Raw genomic sequence first — 19095 nt, 5'->3', positions numbered from 1 at the left:
AATAGTACTGTATCAATATTAATTTTCTAATTTTTACAAATATACTGTAGCTAAGTAAGAAACTGTCCTTGTTTTTAGGAAGTACACACTAAAGTATTTAGGGGTAAAGGGATACAGTGTTTGCAACCTAACTCTTAAATGATTCAGAAAAATTTTATTTGTATGTATATGTAAAAGAGAGGATACGAATGTGGCAAAATGTTTGGGGAATCTGGTTGAATTCTTTGCATTATTTTGCAACTTTTCTGAGTCTAAAAGTATGTCAACATACAAGGAAAAGAAGTATGAAAAAATGGTAATATTCAGTAGTCCTCCCCTTATCCACAGTTTTGCTTTTTGCGGTTTCCGTGGTTCTGACAGGAAATGATCCTCCTTCTGACTTACTGTCACAGGATCAGCACATCACAATGCCTGCATCATTCACCTCACTTCATCTCATCCCATAGGCATTTTATCATTTTACATTATCACAAGAAGAAGGGTGAGTATGGTACAGTAAGATATTTAGAGAGAGACTACATTGACAACTTTTATTGTGTATTATTATAATTCTATTTTTTGTTATTGTTAATCTTTTGTGTCCGATTTATAAATTAAGCTTTATCATATGTGTAGGAAAAAACATATGTATATATACCTGAGGGTTATAGAATATAACCCTCATGGGTAAGGGGGGACTACTTTTTTGCCTAGCTGTTCAAAGATTATTGGCCTTTAAGAAATGGTATGCACCAGGAGCACCTGGGTGGCTCAGTCAGGTAAGCATCCGACTCTTGATTTTGGCTCAGGTCATAATCTCAAGATTGTGAGATCTAACCCCAAGTGGGACTCTGTGCTCAGTGGGGAGTTTGCTTGAGATTCCCTCCCTCTCCTTCTGCCCTATCCCCTGCTCACACACCTACCCCTGTCATACATCACCTCCCCCTCCCCTGTGAGCACTATTTCTCTCAAAAATAAATCTTTAAAAAAAGAGAAAGAAATGGTATGTTTCAGAGTGCCACTGGATTGTATAAGATCATCTGATGAATCAGTGCCTAGCCCTCTACTTATTAATGCATAGGTTTATGGGCATATGATTAAGTAATGCATTTGCAATAGTTCATAAAAAAAAAGATGATTTATCTATGGTGGCATTGAGCTTGGACTCTCACTCAGACTGCATAGGTTTGTTTACGAGACCTACCACCCACGGAGACCTTGAAAAGTTGCTTCTCTGCTTCAGTTTCCTCATCTCTAAATTGGGGTAATAAAATACCTACCCCAGAGTGTTTTGTTAGGATCTAATGAGATGATGAACCTAAAACTTTAGTATTGAATCTGATCCCCTAATTAGAGTCCAATAAACATTTTTTCTCATTTTCAGTAATTATTAAGTTACAAAATTGAATCATTTATTGCAATTAAATATTTTTTGTCTGATTTAGTTTAAATATACCTTATAGACTATGAGCTTCTGTTGGCACCTACTGATGATTCATTATAAATATGTCTTATAGTTAAATTTAGGAAATCTGGGACTGTTTTGTACTTCCTTTTTTCTTTCTTTTTTTAAGATTTTATTTATTTTTTCATGAGAGACACATAGAGGCAGAGACACAGGCAGAGGGAGAAGCAGGCTCCATGCAGGAAGCCTGATATGGGACTCGATCCCAGGACCCCAGGATTGCGCCCTGGGCCGAAGGCAGGCGCTATACCCCTGAGCCACCCAGGGATCCCTTACTTCCTTCCTAATCACCTGTAGAATAAAGATAATAGCATTTATCTTTTTACTTCATAGAATAAAATATTTGAACAGGTTGTAAAATACAAATGCAATACAAATGTAAGATATTAATAGTCCAATTTGTATATATGATAGTTACACATTGATTTTTTATATCCAATAGCATATAACCAAACATCTAAAGAACAGACATATTCAAACTCAGTTGTTAATGTTTTCCCTTTATTTTTACAGATATTTTTACAGATATTATTTTTATTTTATTTTTTACAGATATTTTTTCATTCCCATCCCAATTTAGCTCCTTTGCTTCTCTCTCTTGATATATGTTAATAACAATTTTCTCTTCCATTTCATGAGAATTTTTGGTGGTCTTGGAACTGTTCTTGTTAGGCAAAAGATGAAAGATACAGTGTTGTTTATAAATGGAATATGTTTCTGAACCCTATCTTTACAAAATATCAGCATTGAGCAGTCATAGATCTGTAAATTATTGATGTATCCATCTTTTTGGACACTGGGCTCTAAGTTCACTTGGCATATTGGTCTTGAATATTAAATCTTTGCTGTCTAGTGTCTTCTACCAGGTTTTGAAATTATTTATTATTACTGCTGTTCTTTGTACTTCGTGCTTTGATCTGGATCATTGTCCTGCATACTTAAAAGATTAAGTGGCCTTGCAATAAGGATATTTTTAATTGTGATATTTTTAGGCCACGACTTAAGCTACATTTGAATGAGTGTCTATTCTAAGAGTGTGTACTTTGATTACACTTCAACGTGTTATTGAATAGCTTGCTGTTAACAGTCATTAAAAAAGTCTTTGTGATCATCTAGTATTCTGTAGTATTACCGCCTACAGCAACAAATTTCTTATTAAAAACATTTATAACTTAAAAAATATTTCTAAAAGTGGTTGATTGTCTCTGGAAATTTGCCTTTCTCAGAGCATTGAAATTTTGTTGGTTTTAAAAAAAACACTGTACTGCAGGATATTGAAAAGAGTGTTGATCAAGCTGGAAGTTAACTCACTAGTATATTTTAAAAGTCATCTCTGTTAAAGTTCCAGTTGTAGAAATGTTCTTTGATATTTTCTTTTTTTTTTTTTTTTTTTGTTCTTTGATATTTTCATAAATTTTAGTAGTAGTATGATTTGGAAGGATCCTCAGGTCTTCCAGTGTAAGTTCTCCTGTTGTGCTTACAAGAACCCCCTTCATGTTCTTCCTTACAGACATGAAAGGGGCTCTGAGATGCACCTCCAGTGTTCTTTCTTTCCAGAAGCAGTGTATTCCTACCTGAGAAACTCTCACAGAAGACTGTTCCTTACACTGAAAGGAAATGGTTCACCTTCATACCGATTTTGTGGTCTAAGTTGATGGTAATAATATTAGAAGTGTGAAATTCCTATTAAGTCCAGGTGACTGACCATATTTAAGGTTGCTTGTTTTATTTTATTTTTTAAAGATTTTATTTATTCATGAGAGACACACACAGAGAGAGAGGCAGAGGGAGAAGCTGGCTCCATGCAGGGAGCCTGACATGGGACTCAATCCTGGGGCCCCAGGATCAGGCCCTGGGCTGAAGGCCCCCCCCCACCCCCCACCCCGGGGCTGCCCATTTTGCTTGTTTTAGAAACAAACATTGTGAGGGCGCCTAGTTGGCTCAGTTGGGTTGAGCCTTGACACTTGATTTCAGTTCCCAATATGATCTCAAGATGGTCAGATCTGTCCCCACCTCAGGCTCTGTGCTTGAGATTCTCTCTCTCTCTCTCACCCTCCTTCCCCTGCTCATGAGCTCTTTCTGTCTTTCAAATAAATAAATAAATGAAATCTTAAAAAAACGTCGTGGAGAAGGTATACTTTTCCCTCCTTGCCAGGTTGATTCCTCAGAGTTAATTGCCGATAAAACTTGAGTGTATATCCTTTGTTAGATTGATTGTCTTTGTACGAACGCACACTTACTGGTGCTTGCATTTTATAACCACTTTAGGTCTTTGCTGTCTTTTGCTAGGTACAGAACTTTGATAGTAAAAATTTATTGAGTGTGTGATGTTGAATTGGCACTTACGAGTAGATAGATTGTCAGATCCACTGTTGAGCTCATTTCCTAATTGTTTCTGTAAAAGGACATTACAGTCATCTTTGGGAACACAGTATTTGCCAAAATAAGTCTTATTTTAACTAAGATGTATCTAGCAGATGACTGTATATTTAATGTGAAAGATTATTTATGGTTAAGATGAGTAAATGCTTAAAGATTAGGAAAAGGAGTAAAAAATGTCAGCTGAGTTCTTTTACATAAGTATTTGTATTTCACATTTCCCGGTTAGGCTTAAAATCAAAGGTAATATGTTTAAAGAGAAAAGAAGAATACTTTTAATGATAAATAGAACATCCAGGTGGGAGAACTTCAGTAAAACAAAATTGTGATAGCATCAGTAATCCTAGACATTGTTTCTGATAAAGTATAGTAGCTAAAAGTGTGGATTCTGAAGTCATAAAACATGGCTTTGAATCCCACCTGTACCTTTCTTCACTGGCTGTGTGACCCTTAGGCAAATTATTTATCCTAGCGGCAAATTACTTATCCCAGTGTTTGTATCTTTATCTATTAAAAGGATTATCAGGGCTACCAAGTAGGTTAATACTTAGAAAGCACTTAGAGCATTGCCTGGTTCATAGTGTTATGTAACTATTTGATGTTTTTTGCTGTTATTATATATTTCCTAAGGATTTATACAAAATAAAAAGTTGATTTAAGAAATGGCAGCAAAATCTTTTTAAAAAAATTGTTCTGGAGGGCAGTCCTGGTGGCGCAGCGGCTTAGTGCCGCCTTCAGCCCGGGGTGTGATCCTGGAGACCCGAGATCGAGTCCCGCGTCGGGCTCCCTGCATGGAGCCTGCTTCTCTCTCTGCCTGTGTCTCTGCCTCTCTTTCGCTCTCTCTGAATAAATAAATAAATATTAAAAAAAATTGTCCTGGAAACCTAAAGACCAGTTCATCAAAAAAGGCACATAATAGATGTTTTCTCATGGTATGCAACTATTAGAAAACATAGATCAGTTAGTAAGTTAGTATTTTTCTATTTTGTGGGAAATTAAACTGGAGCACAACTTTAATTGAATTGCTAAAATGTCTTTGGTGTTAATTTCTGGGTTTTCTGTTGGACTTTCTCTGTTTCTTTCTGTCATAAGATTTTATAATTTGAGTTATATGCTATAGAGAAGGCTTTTGGAATCAGGCATTATGAAATCTTTAGTTCCATAACTTTCTGGGTAATGGGGCAGTGTATCAGTTATCTGTTGTTGTGTGGCAACTCCAAACTTAGTTGCTTCAAAAACAATGATTTATTATTTCTCATGATTCTGTGGGCTGGCTGTACTCAACTGAGGGCTTCTTCTGTTTTACGTGGAACATTTTGTTTACCAGCATTTTTTATCTTGGAGCAGAAGAACAATGTAGAAATCTGTTTTTTTTTTTAGAACACTTGTTTAAATGAGATAATGCATTAAAAGTTATTTCCACAATGTCTAGCCCATTTTTAAAGCTCAGTAAATTGTGTTTGTTTGTTTTTTATAGTCAGAACATTTCAGCTGTCCCTAATGTAAAGTGGCTGATACATAAAAGTCTCTTAGTTGATACCTCTTTGGCTTACGTATTTGATGAAACAAAAATATTCTTAGCATTTTAAAATTAATGAATGTTTGCTAACAGCTCCCTTTCATTGATCAGTTCATTGAACAAATAAATGATTGAGTGCCTGTGTGCTAGGCAGTTTTCTCCTTGCTGGAAATATAGCATTAAGAGAATTAAGTTCCTATACTTGGGGCACTTGGCTGGCTGAATCAGTAGATCATGCAACTCTTGATCTCAGATGACTTCAACCCTATACTAAATATATAGTGTCAGTTGGTGTGTGTATGTATGTGTGTATGTATGTATTTATATCTATGTCTATGTCAATTGGCGAGGAGAATTAAGTTTGTGTCAGCAGGGGCTTGCCCTTCTATTTAATGTGGTCAGAGAACCCTTCTAATAAGATGATCTTTGAGCAGAAACGCAAAGAGTAAAGAGGTTAAATCCACTATTTCCAGGCAGCCCCGGTGGTACAGTGGTTTAGCGCCGCCTGCAGCCTGGGGTGTGATCCTGGAGACCCGGTATCGAGTCCTGTGTTGGGCTCCCTGCGTGGAGCCTGCTTCTCCCTCTGCCTGTGTCTCTGCCTCTCTCTCTCTGTGCCTCTATGAATGAATGAATGAATGAATGAATGAATGAATAAATAAATAAGTAAATAAATAAATAAATAAATAAAATCTTTTAAAAAAATCCTGCTATTCCTTCTGCCTGGAGTCTTCTCCTAGAGGAGCACAAAAGTTTTGAGGCAGGAACTGTGGTTAGAAAGAGGAGGCTAGTGTGGGTGGATCAGAGCAAGCAAGTTAGGATAGTGATAGGAAATAGTAGATATAGTTAAGGGTTGAATCATGTATGATCTTGTGGGCCATTGTAAGGAATTGACTTTGAGATGGGAAGCTTTTGGGGGATTTTGAGGAGAACAGTGATGTGTCTACCTTGTTGCTTTTAATGGACCACTCTGTCTACTAAGCTGAGACTAGGTGGTAGAGGACAGGGGCAGAAGCAAGAAGAACAATTAGGAAGCTTTTGTAATTATCCAAATGAGAGATGATGGTTGTTTGGAGTAGGGTGGTAGCAGTAAAGGAGCAAAATGGCCAGATTCTGGATCTGTTTTCAGGATGGAGTCAGTGGGATCTGACTGTAAATGTGAGAAGTGAGACAGAGAGAAGAATCAAATTTGATTTGCCCATATTATGAGCCTGAAAAACTCTGAGTTGTCATTTCCTGAGATGGAGGAGTGGATTAGGGGAAATTAGGAGTTCTCTTTGAATGTGTTTAATTTGCAATATCTAATAGACATTCAAGAAGGGATGTTGAGTTCTCAGTTGGATACTTAAGTCTATGTAAGGTAAGCAGAGAGGCCTGGATTGGAGACATACATTTGAGAGTGTTAAATAGCAACTCTATTTCTTAAAACTTTGATTGGATGAGATCACCTAAGGGAAGTGAATGTAGATAGAGAGGATGGATATCCAAGGACTGAACCTCCAGAATTTAAAGGTTGTGGAAATGAGATGGACTAGAAAGGAATCTGAGAAGGGAGTGCTAGTGAGGCAAAGGGGAGAGCAAAGAGTGGTGTTGTGGAAGACAAATGTAGACAGTGTTTAAAGCAGGAGAGCATAATCAGCCGTGTCAGATGCTGCAGGTCCAGTAAATGGAGGATATGGCAATGCAGTAGCTGATGGTGACCTTGAGAAGAGCTATTTTGGAATGGTGGGGTAATGAAAACCTGATTAGAGTAAATTCAATACAGGGGCAGAATTGGAGGCAGCTTTTCTAAACAATGTTTTCTTTTTTTATTTTTATTTATTTATGATAGTCACACAGAGAGAGAGAGAGAGAGAGAGGCAGAGACATAGGCAGAGGGAGAAGCAGGCTCCATGCACCGGGAGCCCGATGTGGGATTCGATCCCAGGTCTCCAGGATCGCGCCCTGGGCCAAAGGCAGGCGCCAAACCGCTGCGCCACCCAGGGATCCCTAAACAATGTTTTCAAGGGCTGGTAAAGGACGAGAAAAGAAAGGGGTGATGGCTGATGGAGAGTGTATAAACAAGATGGTTCTGGAGAGAGAGAGAGAGAGAGAGAGAGAGAGATATGAAGAGAGGGCTGGGCGGAAAGAGAGTAGGAAATTGGTGGAGTGATATACTTCAGTAAGTGAGCCTGGATGCCTTAGATAGAAGCACTGACAGATGCAAGTGGGCTAGTAGATGTGGTGATGAGAAGCTGGAAGTTTCTTTCAAATGCTGTCTATTTTTTTCAGTGAAGTAGGATGCAAGGACAACAGTCCAGAATGAGGATGGGGAGGAGGTGGTGGCTTGAGAAGAGAGGAGGTGTGAATTCGGACAGCGGGAGGATGAATAAATTAGGGGAATGTATATGATGCTTTACACTTTACACACATTCTTTTATAGGTAAAAGTGTAAGATTAGTCCTTTAGGTAATCTTTGGGGAATATAGGGTTGGTAGACACCATCTTTTATTTTTTTATTATTTTTATTTTTTTTTAAAGATTTTTATTTATTTATTCATGAGAGACAGAGGGAGAGGCAGGCTCCACGCAGGGAACCCGACATGGGACTCGATCCCAGGACTCCAGGTTCACGCCCTGGGCTGAAGGCAGACGTTAAACCTCTGAGCCACACAGGGATCCCCGACCCCGTCTTTTAAAAAATGAAAATATGAAGACTCAGGTAAATTACTTGCTGTTGGAGGGAGAGCTAAGTGCCTACTCTTGAGTGTTAAAAATACTCTTTAGATGATTTGCATTGTTTGAAATCAGTGCCTCCTTAACAGACTCCAAAATTTGTCTTCCCTGAGCTTTTGTGCATAGATTCGCAATTTCTTAGTACCAGCATAGCGTAAAGTACTCGTGAAACTTACCCGAAGGGAATTGCACCTGTGACCCACTCTCTTGTGTGATGGATTTCCAGTGTATGGGCAAGAGGTTCTTTTAGTGCCCTAGAGGTTTAGAAAAGGGGTAGCACAGGATTAACTCAAACATAAAGACTGCAGCATTGAACAAAGCTCTTTTCACTTTTGGGTTTCTACTCTGTTCAAAGGCATTTTCTTCCTGTATTGGTTAGGTCTGTCTAAGGGAGGACTTGCCTTTGGTGTATGGCCTCTCTGCTCTGACCTCCTTCCACACTGCAGTATATTCTTGCTTAGTAGCATAGTGAGCTGATACGACCATTCTTGGTTTACTTCTTATGTTTTCATCATCGCTTGAAAGAAGTGGAAAAAATTCAAACGTCCATCACTTAGTGGCTAAGTAAATATGGTGTAGAATACTATTCAGCAATAAAAGTAAGTGAAGTACTGACACATGCTACACAATCTTGAAAACATTCCAGTAAAAGAAGCCAATCACAAAAGATTACTTTGTATGATTCCATTCATATGAAATGTCTAGAATAGGCACATGTAAAGAGTCTGAAAGTAGATTTGTGGTGGCCTAGGGTTGGAGAAGTTTGGGAAGAATAGGGTATATGCTAAATATATATAAGGTTTAACCATTTCTTGGGGTATTGAAGATGTTCTAAAATTGATTGTGGTGATGGTTGCACAATTCTGTGAATATACTAAGAACCATTGAGTCATACCATGGCTTAATAAAACTGTTATTTTAAAAAAATGCCTTCTGCATCTTCTACCTCTGAAAAGACTGCTGTCATTTAGTATTTTTATCTTTATTGAGTTTACCATTTATTTACCTTTTCCAAGTTTGTACTGTATTTCTCTAGTATTTTTTTTTATGTCAAAAGCAGAGAGAAGCATGTAGATAAATCCTTGTATAGAAGTATCCTCAAGAGAAGCCTGGATGACTGTACCTCTCAGTGATGTTATCTATCAGAACCATTAGCTTCTGGCCCTTAGCTTGGCATTTCAGAAATTATTTGATTAGTGTTCTAGATTTTACCAGACCTGGGTGGCTCAGCCGCCACCAGACTCACCAGACGCTGAAGTATGTCAGCATTATGCTAATTAAGTTTAATGAGAAGTGAAACTGTTAGGCAGACTAGATATTCACATTAGCCTAACCCATTATATTCTCTGTATGTCAAAGAAAATTCCTCTCTGTAAATTAGGAGTATGGTCAACATTTTCTTGATGGTCATGAAATGTGATCATCATGAGTTTGTAGTTTGTTCATTTATTTAAAAAGTATTTTTATTTATTTATTCATGAGGGACGCAGAGAGAGAGAGAGAGGGGCAGGCAGAGGGAGAAGCAGGCTCCCTGTAGGAAGCCCGATGCGGGACTTGATCCCGGGACTCCGGGATCACGACCTGAGCCAAACTGAGCCACCCAGGTGCCCAAGTTTGTAGTTTAACGGCATTTGCAGTGATGACCCAAGGCTTCTGTCTCTTTTATAAGAATGTAATTGTTAGGGCACCTGGGTGGCTCAGTTGGTTGAATGTCTGACTCTTGATTTTGGCTCAGGTCTTGATCATAGGGTTGTGAGATTGAACCTCATATCCAACTCCCCACCCAGTGGGGAGTCTGCTCACGATTCTATTTCTCTTTCTCTCTCCCTCTGCTCCCCTCCCTCTCTGGGGGAGGGGGGAGAATGTAATTGTTCCTAGACCTAGACATACTGAATTCCTGAACTGAGATACCCTTTTTCCTAACAGGGCTGGGTTTCTTCTGCCAGTAATTGAATTTTCAGCTTACAAAGTAAGTAAAGATGAGGTAAAGCAAATAAAATGTTCCATTTATAGTCATCTTCTTTTCTGAATGACAGTATTCCACTATGTTCTTATTTGAAGCATGTATTGCCAACATTCTCTTCTACTCTGGCAAAAGCCCTCAGAGTTCAATTTGCATAGTCAAATTTTTTTTTTGTTTGTTTTCAGCTTACCCACTTTACCCTATATTTTACATTAGTGTTTTAAGGTTTCAGAAAAGTAGAAATGATTTATTCTTAATGAATATTGAAAAATTTCATTAAAAGCCTGTGACAAAAAATAATAAACATAGCATTTTAGATATAGATTGCCTTTGTTACCATAGGACCTAAATTTTTTAGTTGGTGGGTTTAACACTTCTAATGGTGAGTTTTTATTTAGAGAGTGGTAACTAAGAGGTTTTATTATACTCTCCATTCAGTAGACATGTTTACTGTGTGCCTTGCCTGGTCTCCAAAAGTACATTACAAAAGTACAAAAGTACAAAATGTACAAAAGTACATTCCCTGTTACACACTGCCACATTATGGGTGCTGAGAAGGAAGTTAGGATAGATGAAAAAAGAAGTGGAACAATTTCTTTTAGGAGTAGGACAGAAGATTTTTTTTGTAAGAGTGGTCCATAGATTAGAATCCCTGTTATCATTTTTATCTGAAAGTATGCTTAGCCCAGAGAAAGAATTTGAGAGCCAATTAAGATACAACCAGAAAACTAAGTTTTATTCATTACCGACAGATGGATATATTGTTCTTTCATGCCTAATTTAATTTTTAAAGTTTATTGTGAAACTGACTGGTAGAGCTCTGACATCTGGCAGTTTCATTTAGATTGTAAATGCTCTACAGTAGTGCTTCCCAACCTTTTATGTTGATCTGCATAGAAAATGTTAGTATCTTATGGCTTGCTAGGGTAGACTGGAGAGAGTTTGAGCACATTTAAATGGGACTTGGTGAGGAAATTTGAGTTTTTTTATTTTTATTTTTATTTATTTTTTTGTTGTGTCTTTTTTTAAAAAATGCTATATATGTATTTGAAAATAAAATACAAAAGTTTTGGGGAGGATGGTTGTGGCACCCATGGAATTGTGTCACTAAGATTCCCCCTTAAGAGAAACTCCTGTGGGGAGTGCAGTTGAGTGAGTCTCCAGCTGTTGCACCTTCAGATAGGCCACCCAGCTGTTGTAGCCAGTGACCAAACACAGTAGGGATACTAGAGCTGAACAATTCTTGCTAAATGAGGAGCTCCTCCAGCAGATAATTTTTTGCTTAGGGACTCTGCATTGGGCTGGCCGAGACTTTCTCCTAACAGTTCTGTAGGGAGTTTCTCTCTATCCACCTCACCCTTTACCTCTCTTCTTTCTCAGTGTCAGATTGCTCAGTGTCTGGGGGCTGTCATCACCTGCTCCTCCCTCCCCTGCCTTCCGCCAAGAAATCTCTTGCACATCTATCTGCTTTTCAGGAGACCCTAGCTGATGCAATGATACACAATTGATTTGCGTAAAACTTGCAGTTAAAATTCTTTCAAAAAAAAATCTTTCATATTTTAAAATGAGAAAGTTGAGTTTGCTTCCTTGAGTATGAGTTTTTTATCTCAAGTTTGGTGCTTGAGGTGGCTTTATGCAATTCCTGGTGAAGATTTTGAAAAGATATCTCCACATTCTTGTCACCATCAATTAGAAATTTGGCTCATTCATTAAATGGTAGCAAATTGTAGAAGGAATTCATTGCTCTTAGTCTAATTGACAGAAACTCCTTTCTTATTGTTAATCAGGTATCAATTTCAGTCTAAGTAGTAGAGCCTAGGCACTATCATTCTGTTACTTTTCTTGCATTGCCAGATGTGATGTTGAAGTTTCCAGTAGCCAATTTCAAATCACATTACTTTTTCATAGTAAATATTTCAAAATAATCATAAAACTCTTACATAGTTATAGCTCTGTTAGTCTTAATAATTCTTCAGATTTCAAATTCGTACATGAAGAAACATCACTAGTGAATCGCTTTCTACTTGATACTTTTAAAACTTTTTGCTTTGAATCTTTTCTGGTATGGGTTAGTACATATTCTTTATCAATTTTTGTGGACATTTCTCTTTCTTTCTGCCTAGATTTCTATTCCTCAAGGCTTAGCTCAGACCTATGTCTGATACTTGGTTTTGTGTGACCCAACTGTGTAGGAATGGTTTATTTAAGAAACGTTTACTGAGTGCATATTCTCTGCTAGGTTCTGTGTATAACATAGTGAACAAAAAAGGATAAGATCTTCTCTGTCTTCTTTTGTATGATATTGTGAATATAAGATTGATAACTTAGTGTAACTTGTTTTTTCCCCTTTCTACACAGTTCAGCTTTTGGTTATACTAATGTAATTCACATGTATACACTAACCTTACTAAGTATTTTGACAATAGAATGAAAGCCTTTTGTAACTATGTTCTAATAATCTTTTATGCCTTATAGTACGTACTTGTTTTTAACAAATGCTTGTGGAGTAAGAGTCTGTTGAATTTTAAGTATCAATTATGGCAGAGATGTCCAGGAGAGGAGTCAATGGACAGATCTCAAATCAATGGTAGAAAATACCTTATTTATTATCCCTTGAACTTACTCTGATCAGAAGAGCTGTAGGGAGAAGATGGAGCAATCTTCCCATTGGTCCAACTACTTTACTTTAGCCTGGGGCTTTGGTTCTCAGCTTTGGCCATATATTTAAATCACCCTTGAGCTTTACAAAAATACTGATTCCCAAGTCCCAACCCCTGAGTTTCTGAGTTAATTGGTATAGAATGTGGCCAGGACCAAGTGATTGTAATGTGCAGCCAAGATTGAGAATCACCTGCTTTAGGAAAATAATGAAAATCAGCAATCTCAGTTAAAGAAATTAGCAGAAGCCTTATTTTGTTTTACTGTATGTAATATGTATATGGAGAGGGCCTGGGAACAGTGCCATCCTGGTACTAATGAGGACTGTAGCTCGTTGAGAGAGTTCTGATTGGTCAAGTCTGAGAAAATGAGAGTATCAAAATAGATAATTATAGTAATGGTTTATAACTCATTGAATAAAATCGGGTTCTATTAATTTATACTCACATAGGCAAATAAATGAAGAAATTGAAAATTTGACAAGAAGCGACTGACACATATAGTCTCAAATTGTAATCCTGCAAAATATTTAATTACAGGGGGGAAAAGGAGGAACTTGATAATGGAAATATCTAGCAGACACCATGTTAAATAATCAAAGTGAATATTATCAGTACTGGAACAAATCAGAATTGTATACCACCTTAACAGCACATCATGAGAAAAAGCATCACTTATGTAATATTCTTCCCAAAGATTTATAACCCAGATCTAATTATGAGGAAACATTAGGCAGACCCACACTGAGAGACATTCTACAAAGACCTGGCCTGTAATAGCTTGTGCCAAGGTCCTAGAAATCAAGGAAAGACTTGAGGAACTATTTTAAAAGATACGCAACTAAATGTGATGCATGGTTCTGAATTGGATCCTTTTGCCATAAAACACATTCATTATTATTATAATTGGCCAAATTGGAGTCTGAGGCTTAGATGGTAGAGATGTATCAGTGTTCATTTCCTGATTTTGATGATTGTATGTGGTTATGTGGGGGAATGTCCTTGTTTGTAGGAAATACAAAGCTTACAGTTATTTGGCAAATTACTCTCTAGTGGTTCATGAAAAAACTCATTCATTATATTGATCTTACAACTTTTCTTAAATTTGAGACTGTTTAGGGTAACTCTGATTGTGTGACTTACTTTGGAATTACATAGCTATACGTGAAGCCTCTCAGAAGGTTAGTTTTCTCATGGAAAGTCATGTGAAGTAGCACATAATTTATCTGGGCATGATATTTTTCATGGAATACATTTTCCAAGTAATCAAAGCTCCTCAAGTGCATAAAATGCTTTTTAACTCTTTTGATACTCTGTATTTTTCTGCCTTTAAAGTGGAATACAGTGTAGTTGGTCTTGTCTCTTTCGATGACTAACAGCCCTGGTTTTGTGAATATTTATTACTGTGTTCTAAAGCAGTATCTAGGTCAAGATCCACTTTTGGGCTTTGGGGTTGTTTTGTTTTGCTCTTATCTCTCAATGTCTGGTTTTCTAGTTTTGTTGATGTCACAGTGCGTATATTTCATAGCTTGCCAGTTCTCTTTCTAGTGTATTATTTCTAATCTGTTGTAGTCTCAAAGACAAGATCTGTGCTTTTTCCTATTTTTAATGTTAATAAAATTCTCTATAAGGTTAAGTATAGAGGTTTTATCCTAGCGATGGTTGTACTCATCATGCTCTTGTAAGCTTAATTCAAGATTATGTCTAGGCTTTAAAGAATTCTGAAAAGTGAAAGTTACTATAAATAGAAAGAGGCTACTCTGTCATTTTGCTAACTTTTCTTAGAATGTCAGATGAAATAAGATAATTTTAAAGGAAAATCACTTTCTTTTTTTCTTTTTTAATTTCAGAGCTCCAGAGATTATATTGGGGTTGCCATTTTGTGAAGCCATAGACATGTGGTCATTGGGATGCGTGATTGCAGAATTATTCCTTGGATGGCCACTCTACCCAGGAGCCTTGGAGTATGACCAGGTATCAAAACTGTCATGATCTAGATAGACTGTAAAGAATCAGTAGAATGTAAAGAAAAATAATAGGAATATTATTAAAAATAGAAATGCATTTCTCCAGCTATATAATACTCATGAAAATCTTTTTAAAATAAAATGACACAACCTGAGATCTTAGGGAATTTAAATTCAAGATCTCAAAACTATTTGGTTTTTAAAAACTTTTATAAAAGTGAGGTTAGCTTTTATAAACAAAGTTACAATCCACAGGCCCCAAAACCGATTTTGCAAAAACATTTGGAATGATTTTTTTGTGTCATTTTTATGCTATAGACATTTAAAGGGCTGGTCTGTGTCCATTTAAATATTAAAGGTATGCTTGGGTGTCAAACTTTGATGGATGGATGAAATGTCAGCCACTCCCAAGGAATAAAAGGCATCATAACTATTGGTCTTAAATCAACAACCATTAATTATTGGGCTTCAGTACTTCAGTCAGTTGAACCCTCTTTAGTATTTTAAGCTGTTTTTGAATGACACTGAAAATCTAGTTTAACAGTATTTAAATGATTCTCAGTAGAATCCAGCAAATTATTTCATTAAACACTTTCTCTCTCTCTCTTTTTTTTAACGATTTTATTTATTCTAGAGAGAGAGAGAGAGAGAGAGAGAGAGAGAGAAAGGCAGAGACACAGGCAGAGGGAGAAGCAGGCTTCCTGCAGGGACCCTGATACAGGCCTCCATCCCAGGACTCCGGGATCATGTCCTGAGCTGAAGGCAGACATTCAACCACTGAGCCACCCAGCCATCCTCATTAAACACTTCTCATGATAGTTTTCAGTTCTGTTCATTAGCCTCCATTAGACAATGAATGTTGTTTGCTATTTTCTTGTGTTTTTGTTTTGTTTTTTAATACCAAGGTTCTTTTTTTCTTTTCAAGATGTATTTATTCATGAAAGACACAGAGAGGGGCAGAGAGATAGGGAGAGAGAAAAGCAGGCTCCCTGTGGGGAGCCTGATGCAAGACTCAATTACAGGACCCCAGGATCACGACCCAAGCTTAAGGCAAGCACTCAACCACTGAGCCACACAGGCATCCCAATAACAAGGTTCTTTTTTGAAAAAGGTTCATAGCATCCTCCTTATTAGAGAGATATTTACTCATATTTTAGTGGAAAACATTAGTCAAAATTAACAATGCTTACATCAATTTTGTGCTTCTAGTAAATAAGTATCTTTATTGGAATGATATTCTATTTAACTTTTAATGAAAAAATACAAAATAGAACAATGCATGCATGACATGATTGTAACAATAAAATGTGCGTATTTCTGATTTTCAGGGCTTAACTTTTTATATCCAAAAGGGTATGGGGGGGCATCTGGGTGGCTCAGTTGGTTAAGTGACCAACTTGCCTCAGGTTATGATCTGAGGGTCCTGGGATGGAGGCCTGCATCAGGATCCACACTCGGTGGGGAGTCTCCTTCAGGATTCTCTATCCTCTGTACCCCCATCCCTCTGATGATAAATAAATCTTAAAAAAAAGATGAGAGGTTATGAATTTGGTGACTTACATGTTGCTGAGATGACTCTAAAAGTCATTTAATATTAGATTAGATGTCATTAACTTTAATCTCTTCTTCCAATGACTTTCTACCCATGAACCTCCTCTTTTAGGCTAGGCATCCTATAGTCTCTACCTTTTCCCCTCCATGTTCATTGCAGCATATCTCTTAGAAGGTAGTTTCTGTAACATTTTCCATACATCCTGGTTTCCTTCAGCTTTTTACCAACTACAAACTTTAATACAGATGCTAGACTGTTGCTAGGTTTGAAAGAGTTCGTGATCTAGTTGGAGTGTACCAGAGTCTCTTAGTTGCTGAAGGACTTAGGTACCAGTCAGATGCTAGAAGTATACCTCTGGTTTTGTGGTCTACAAGTTATGACATGTATGGTATTCTGGAGCAGGACACCATCTAGTGGCAACTTCAAGTTGATTTGCTGCTGTACTTTGGATGGGGACTTACTATTTTAGTCTTGGACACTGGAACTAGTACTGAACAGGACCCTACAGATTATCTAGTTACCACTCCTTCCTATTTTATAAAAGAGATAATCGAGGCCCAGAAAAATTAAATGACTTGTTAAAAGCCACAATGGTAGTTTAAGACAAGGCACTGATCAAAACTCAGTTTTCCTAAATTCCGTAATAGATTTTTCTGGTTTTTAAACTGGCAACAGGTGTTAATCTGATTCAGATTAACAATATTTTTTCAGAATATGTATTACTTTAATTACAAAAGAGTATAATAATAAAAATATTAGCATATAGCGTTGAGAGTTGATAATTATTAGTTCAGTGTCTAAGTTTTCTAAAATATATTAGTACAAGTGAATAGGAGTGATGATGTAAGGATTCTTGTTTTCAATCTTACACTTCATACTCATTTCCATATATGTGTGCTATATAGATTTTGATAAATGTCTATTTTCAAGATAAGAGAAACTCCCTTTATTCCTAATTTTCTAATTATTTTTTAAATCCTAGGTTGGTTGGACTTTCAAATGTTGTTATGCATCTATTAAAATGTTCACATTATGTGTTTTTTTGGTTGTTTTTACTGTAGTCTATTTATTAATGTGGTTGGATTTCACAGATTTTCCCCAGCTTCCTAGATTACACTTGTGTATTTAGAATGTGAGGAGATACCATCAATAGGATATCCCTTTATCTGTTATCTGTTCCTGTTCCAGTCATCAGCTGCCCTGATAAACTTGGGCACCTAATTGTGTTGCTGTTGGTATTTTATTTTTAAACTTCCTTTTTATTCTCTTAGAGTGGCAGTATAGTGGATAATGGCAATATAATTGATTTATATTTATTGAACTATTTTATGTGTCAGAAACTGTTTCTAAAAAAAAAAAAAAGAAAGAAACTGTTTCTGCACTTTGATTAGTTTGTTTAATGCTCATGACAACCCTATGAGATGCATATTGCTATTGCCTGTGTTTTACAAATTAGGAAACCAAAGTGTGGGGAGGTTAAATAACTTGCCCACGAATCCAACACAGGCAAACTGAATCCAGAATCTATGCTGTTAGCAGTGGACCACCTTTCCACTACCTATGCTAATGATACTTTCAAGGCAATATGGGGGAGAGTTAAAAGGGACCAATAAACCCTGCTCCAATCTGTGTTCAGATTCTGGCACTGGCGCTCTTACACACTCTACTTTCACCCTACCACTCTCTTTCTGATATTACTCGAAGAGAGTTTTCATGGTCGTTAGTCTCTCAAATCCATCAACCTCCGCTGGTAGTCTCTCTCTCCAGATTGAGTTCTAGGGATGGAGCCAGGAGCTCAGTTTATCATTTTGTCCAAATGTTTATCTTTCAGAATGTATGTTGTACAAGATAATCTTTTTTTCTGTTTTGCTCTTATTAATAACGTTGCTTTTAACAACAGAAGTTTTCTTTTTTTAAAATTTTTTTTCCAGAAGTATTCTTATATTACAGATACATCAGCATTATTTATAAAGAGGGGAAGCTTAGCCAATTATTTTGGAAAATTCAGTTCAACGTGAACATATAACAATTCTATATTTTATACATATAGTAATAACTTTAAAATAAAATAAATCTAAAGTTGACAGAACCAAAAGAGAAATATGTAAGTCCACAATCATAATTAGAAATTTTAGCACATTTCTTTCAATAATTGATCAAAAATAGAAAAGTGATTAGTAAGTATATAGGAGATTTTAACCCATGATTAAGTTGACTTAATACACAGACATAGAGTACTACATCCCAATACTATGTAAAACTGCAGAATACACACTTTTCAAGTGCATGTGGGAAATTTGGAAAAATACTTTGTGAAATATATTGTAACTTATTATCTCTTTCTTTACTCTTGTTGGTATGTCTTCTATCTAGCCTTTATTTAACCTTCTAATTCAATAATGGGTTTCTTTTTCCCAAAGGAGGTGAAAGGAATTAACAGCAGACTTAGAATTATTCTATGCTTAAACACATTTGAGTTACCAGGAGCAAATATGCAGATTATTTTAATTCTTCCATTCCGGGGTTGTGTTCTAGCTTCTTTAATCATTTTTATCATCTGTTTCTTAATTCCAAGGCGATTTTCTCTTTGAATTTTGAATTCTAACAACTAGACACTGTTTTTTTTTAAGACTTTATTGTGTGTTATATTTTCTTATATGTGCATTTCATTTCCATTTGTACATAAACGAGTGGTGTGTTTAGAGAATTAGTACTATGTTTGAATCCTTTCCTGTCTTAATTGTAGGTATACCGTCTTAAAGGTGTTTTGCATATTGGACTTAACTTATATCTACCAGGGAAATATAAAAAACATTCTAGGGAATTAAATAATATTTTTATGGATGGATGGATGGATGAATGATATTAACTGGTAAATGTTGATTGTTCTTGCAAAATGTTT

The 19095-nt window shown here is 36.5% G+C and overlaps 1 protein-coding gene across 6 annotated transcripts in view; it reads left to right on the top strand.

Moving 5' to 3' along the window:
• The window catches only part of HIPK3 (homeodomain interacting protein kinase 3), a 92265-nt gene that overhangs the window by 53599 nt on the left and 19571 nt on the right, over positions 1-19095 (top strand). For all 6 annotated transcript variants that reach the window (XM_025452419.3, XM_025452422.3, XM_025452418.3 and 3 more), the window contains exon 3: positions 14525-14648. In XM_025452419.3, the coding sequence (XP_025308204.1) occupies positions 14525-14648 (124 nt within the window). The remainder of the gene's footprint in view (positions 1-14524; positions 14649-19095) is intronic.

Source organism: Canis lupus, chromosome 18 (genome assembly GCF_003254725.2).
Source record: "Canis lupus dingo isolate Sandy chromosome 18, ASM325472v2, whole genome shotgun sequence".
NCBI classification, from domain to species: Eukaryota; Metazoa; Chordata; class Mammalia; order Carnivora; family Canidae; genus Canis; species Canis lupus.
The sequence above is the reverse complement of the archived record's forward strand: the minus strand, read 5'-3'. Positions and strand labels throughout refer to the sequence as shown.